The sequence below is a fragment of the Vulpes lagopus genome, chromosome 3 (genome assembly GCF_018345385.1).
Source record: "Vulpes lagopus strain Blue_001 chromosome 3, ASM1834538v1, whole genome shotgun sequence".
NCBI lineage: Eukaryota > Metazoa > Chordata > Mammalia > Carnivora > Canidae > Vulpes > Vulpes lagopus.
The window spans coordinates 127,541,272-127,546,107 of NC_054826.1; the positions used below are offsets into that span (position 1 = coordinate 127,541,272).

Genomic DNA, 4,836 nt, shown 5'->3' on the forward strand with positions numbered 1-4,836 from the left:
CCGCTCGCCGCCGCTCGCCGCCGCTCGGGGTGCCGGCCCTGTTCCGGGCGGGCTCCCGCCGCGGGCTCGCCCCGCCCGGCGCTCGGTCCCGGTCCCGGGGCGGGGGGGCGGGGGGCCGGGAGGGCGGACGGGCTCCGGACCCCCGCCCCGCGCCGACCCCTGCGCCCCCGCGTCCCCTCCCTCCGCGCGCGCCCGCCGCGGGGACAGCCGGCGACCCGGCCCCGCGCCCGGCCGTCACGCCCCGCCCGCCGCGCCCGCCGCGCCCGCCGCGCACCCACCTCCGCCCGCCGCGCCGCTCCTCCTCAGCTCGCCGTGCGACCGAGCGCGGGCCTGTCTGCGCACGCGCGCACGCGGCCCCGCCCCCGCCGAGCACGCGCCGCCGGCCGCCCACCCCGGCGCCCGCGGGTCCCGGCCGCGGCGGGCTCTGAGCATGCGCGCTGGCGCCCCGCCGCGGGGCCGCGGGAGCTTGCGTCCGCCGGAGTCGGTCTCTGTGTGGAGGGGCGCGCGCCGGGCGGGCGGGGGCTGCCAGCCAGAGTCGCCCCCCCCTCTGCCGGGTCACGCGTGGACACGACGTCCGGTCCCGAGCGGGCGGAGACGGGGCGCGAGGGGCTGCTCCGGGCGGGTTCCGAGCGGAGTTGCCCTGGAGGCCGAGGCCGACAGCGGCAGCCGGACGGAGACCAGGCAGGGCCACAGCAGGCCGAGACAGAGGCCGAGCACAGGCAGAGACGCAGCGGGGACGGGGACTCGGACGCCCAGGCGGCAGTCAGGGCGGGCAGCGGGGACAGCGGGACAGACGGGGACGCGGCTGCGCTCTGCGCCGGGGACGAGCCACAGCGCCCTCTGGGGGACCCGGCGGGGGTCCACAGTGACAGCACCCTCCGGAGATCGCAGTCCGTGAGGGTTGACGCCCCCGCGGCTCTTGGGGTGTTTTCAGACCTTAGGTGGGTCCAGGAATCACATGGGGGTTCATATCTGTTGGGAGAGGGCCACAGTGCCTTTTAGGAAGGTGCGAACGCTCTCTGAGGGGTCACGACCTCACAGGCGTGGCCCTTCGGGTGCAGCAGAGCCTCCAAGTGGTGTTCGGCCCCACGGGGACCATCGCAGTGCCCTTCGGAGGGGGAAGATCATGCGAAAACGGGATGACAGTGAGTCCCGGGAGCCCCGGGCAGCTCTTCGGGGCCATCGCATCCCTCTGTGTCAGGGCGGGGTGTCCCGCGTGCATCACGCCCCTCTCCGGTACGGGCGCGAGGCAGCGGGGCAGACGCTGGGCAGGGTCGGGGAGGGCCCCGGAGGCAATGCGCGCGATGCCAGCAGAGCCGCCTTCGCAGGTGGACGCACTGGGTGAACGTGCGCCTCAGCGTGGAAGCAGCGCCCCGCCCGCGCTTCGGGCTCAGGCCGTCCCGCAGCGCCCCCGCCGCTCACGCCGCTGCAGCCTCCGCAGGCGCCGCGTCCACGCGTCGCGCCAGGGCAGCACCAGACTCCCGCGCGCGGCGCTGAGCCCGGGCCCCCGGCCCCCGACCGCGGTCCCCGGCCCGCCCCCCAGCAGCAGGTAGCGGCGCCCCGGGAGTAGGCGCGGACAGCCGCAGGCCGCGTCCCGCGCCGGCACCCACAGCGCGCTGCTCCCTCGCCTCGCGCGCTCCTCGCCGCTCCGGAACACTGCAAGCACGGCCACCGGGAAGCGCGTCCACGAGCCGCGCGCCTCGCCGCGCGCGCCCACCGCCACCTGCACCGCTGCGGGGAGGCGGGCCAGAGGGGGCGGGGTCAGGCGGGGCGGGCCGCGCGGAGGAGCCCCGCGCGCCCGCGGCGTGGGGAGGGGGCACCGACGGGACACTCAACGCTGGGCGGGGGTGGTCACGGAGAGGCCACCGAGGCTGACGCGGGGGGGGGCGGGGGGCAGGGCGAGGGCTGGAGGCCTACCGTAGTCCTTCCTGCAGAACTTCTTCAAGCTGATGCGGTAACTGCCACGGGCTGGTTTGCAGTGCGAGTCGCAGTCTGGAGGGGGTGCGAGGCTGGCACGGATCCCCACCTCCTCCCCCCACCCTCTCCTCCTCCCCCCCTCCTTGAACCCGTAGCCTTCCCCCACAGTCATGTCAGATCTAGGACCCTGTTGTGTGTCCACTCACCCTGGGGCTCCACGGGGCTACTCTCCTCAGTGGGTCCAGGGACAGGAGTCTCTGCGGGCAGGGTGAGAGAGCGGCCTGCGTTTGAGGGGGAGAATTTGCAGGGCTCCGGAGACAAGCAGGGAGCAGCAGGGAGCAGGTGTGGCCTCGGCTGAGGTGGCCTAAGGAGGGCAGGGTCACTCACTAACGCAGGGGGCCACCGGAGAACGGCTCTGCTGGAAGCCAGGGGCGCAGCGATTGCAGGTAAGACCAGTGACGCCATCCTTGCAGGGACACTGCCCTGTGGTCTGGTTGCAGGTTTTCCCAGCAGCACCAACAGGGTGACAGTCACATGCTGAAGACAGAGATAGGATGGTTAGAGCCCATCTGGGGATGCGGGAATCCACGGGAGGAGGTTGTGCAGGTAGCTGGTGGCAGGCTCACCCCTGCAAGCACGGCGGTCACTCAGGGCACGGCCAGGGTCTCGATAGAAGCCCTCCCGGCAGTAGTGGCAATGGCGGCCAGCGGTATTGTGCCGGCAGTTGAGACAGACACCGCCACTGCGACGGCCGGACAGTCGGTACAGCTCCATGTTGAAGCGGCAGCGGCGGGCATGGCCATTGCAGGAGCAAGCTGCAGGAAGGGATGGGTCAGGGGCAGGCTGGCCTGGTCCAAGATCCCCAGGCCTCCCTCCAAGGCCTCACCAAGGCAGGCGTGGGCTTCCCGGGCCGTGGCCCGCTGCCATGGCCTGTCGCAGTAGAAGGGCTTGCAGCGGCCGCAGTCGGGGCCCTCTGTGCCGTGCTGGCAGTCGCAGATGAGGTGGCCCTGGGTGTCCAGCAGGCACCTTGAGGCATGCCCATTGCACTTGCAGCGCCCGCCCACCTGGAGCTCAGTAGCTGAGTAAGAGTAAGGGCCCGTGGCCATGGAGTCCCTGCCGTCTCCCAGCACGGCAGGCCTCGTAAGTACTACTCGAATGTCCGTGGCTGTCACCCAGTCTTGGAGCACTGGGCTGCTGTCCAGATCCAGGCCTGGTGGGCTTCCGTCCTGCACGCTGAAGGCCAGAAGGCCACCACCATCGGGCTGGACCTGGGGCTCAGGGAAGCACAGAGCTTCAGGCCCTGGGCCAGCTGGGCCATCCGCTGGGGCGGGCAGGCGACCATAGTCCAGGCCGCAGTGGGAGGAGAAGAAGCCCAGCGGGGCCCAGCTGCGCCCATGGTCCTGTGACTTGAGCAGCGCCACCGAGGCAGGGGGCGCGGAGCAGAAGCGCAAGCTCACGAACACCAGCTCGAAAGCCTTGCCCAGGGGCACTGTGAGGGTCACGTTGTGGGGCGCCTGCGTCAGTGCCTCCGATCGCCAGCACACAGGGTTTGTGGTGCTCCCCGCAGAGGTCAGGAGGGCAGCGGGGTGTGCCCGCCTCGGGTCGGAGGCATCACAGGCCCGCGTGGCCGGCCGCCCGCACGTGCTGGACGCCAGGACCTCGCGGCCCAAGGCGGCGTTCACCAGGCCGGGCACGCAGCCGCGGGGCGCGCCCCCGTCGTCATGGCAGGGGTCGGCGGGCGCCGAAGGCCCCAGGCTCAGCGCGGCCGAGAGCGTGCCCGCCGTCAGCAGCAGCCGCCAGGGCCAGCCGGGCATGGCCGGAGCCACGGAGGACCCGCCAGCCCGCTGGGCCCCACGCCGCTGCCCTCGGGGAGACAGGGCCCGGATCCGGGGCTCTGCCCGCTGGCCCGCAACGCTGGCGATCCCTGCGGCCCCAGCCCGGGCCCAGAGGTGGGAGCAGTCGCGGGCTGGCCCCGGGCCCAGCGCCACGGCGGGGATGCCGGCGCGTCCTCCCGCTGGGCCTGGAGCGATGACAGGAGTCGCCCCCGCTCCCGGCGCCTCCGCCAGCGGAGGCCCCACCCGTCGCCCGCGCTGCACTCACCCACCGAGGGCCGGGTTGAGCAGGTCTCCCGGCCTCCCGGGAAGGGCCGAGTGCGGGCGGGGCCTGGGGCACCCCGGCCACCGCCTCCTCCCGGCTGCAGCGAGGGCGGGCAAGCCGTGCCAGGAGGGGGTGGGGGGCGCAGTAGGCGCAAGCCTGGGCCCAGCCAGGGGCGGGGCTGCTCCAGCCGCGAAGGAGGGAGGGGAGGGGAGGGGGCCTCGTCGGCAGAGCCGGAATCAGAAGCAGATTCAGACACTGGCTGGGCCAGCAGGGGAGGGGGCTGGGAGGCCCGGGAGGCAGGGGAGGGGCCGGGGAGCCAGGAATGCGCTGGCGGGAGGGGTCTGGAGGGGGCGGCTCAGCCACGCAGCCCGCGGGGGACCACCCAGCAGGGTCCCCTGCCTGCATCCAGGCCCTGACTGCTCCTGGGGCTGTGCCACGTGCTGGGCGGGGGTCGGCGGCCTCCTCCCTGAGGCCCATCTGGCAGCCTGGGCCCTGCATCTGAAGGCTGGTGCCGTGATGCTCCCCTGGGTCCCTACAGGGAGCACTCACGGCTGTAGCAGCCAAGCAGGGCTGGTGGTTATGGGATGTCCCCAAAGCAGTGGTCGGCTCTAGTAGGAAAAAAACCTGCGGTTGGGACCAGGTCTGATTTTGAATCCAAGCTGCTCCAATTTCTGGCTCTGTGGCTCAGGCTCCTTAACCTGAGATTTATTTTTTTCATCGGGCTGTTATTCAGCTTTGCTTAGCCACTGAGGGGAGGGTTTGATTAGCCGCAAAGGTATTGGATGCAGCCAAAGGCTCAACAGGCTTGAGTGCCTGATGTTC

General features: G+C 72.4%; 1 protein-coding gene across 1 annotated transcript; it reads right to left on the bottom strand.

Annotated features, from left to right (window-relative positions):
• Positions 1-519: 519 nt before the first annotated feature.
• Positions 520-4,079, bottom strand: NTN3 (netrin 3). The gene is made up of 6 exons (XM_041748830.1): positions 2,804-4,079; positions 2,544-2,732; positions 2,305-2,454; positions 2,124-2,174; positions 1,918-1,992; positions 520-1,731 (listed from the first exon to the last, which is right to left on the bottom strand). The coding sequence occupies exons 1-6, from the start codon at positions 3,729-3,731 to the stop codon at positions 1,391-1,393; spliced, it is 1,734 nt and encodes a 577-aa protein (XP_041604764.1). The 5' UTR covers positions 3,732-4,079; the 3' UTR covers positions 520-1,390.
• Positions 4,080-4,836: the final 757 nt, after the last annotated feature.

Excerpts from the sequence above, each read along its gene's own strand:
- NTN3 (XM_041748830.1), bottom strand. The coding sequence starts at position 3,731 with ATGCCCGGCTGGCCCTGGCGGCTGCTGCTGACGGCGGGCACGCTCTCG. Across the intron at positions 2,455-2,543 it reads TGACCGCCGTGCTTGCAGGG|CATGTGACTGTCACCCTGTT; the intron begins GTGAGCCTGCCA and ends CTCTGTCTTCAG. Across the intron at positions 1,732-1,917 it reads GTTCTGCAGGAAGGACTACG|CGGTGCAGGTGGCGGTGGGC; the intron begins GTAGGCCTCCAG and ends GCCTCCCCGCAG.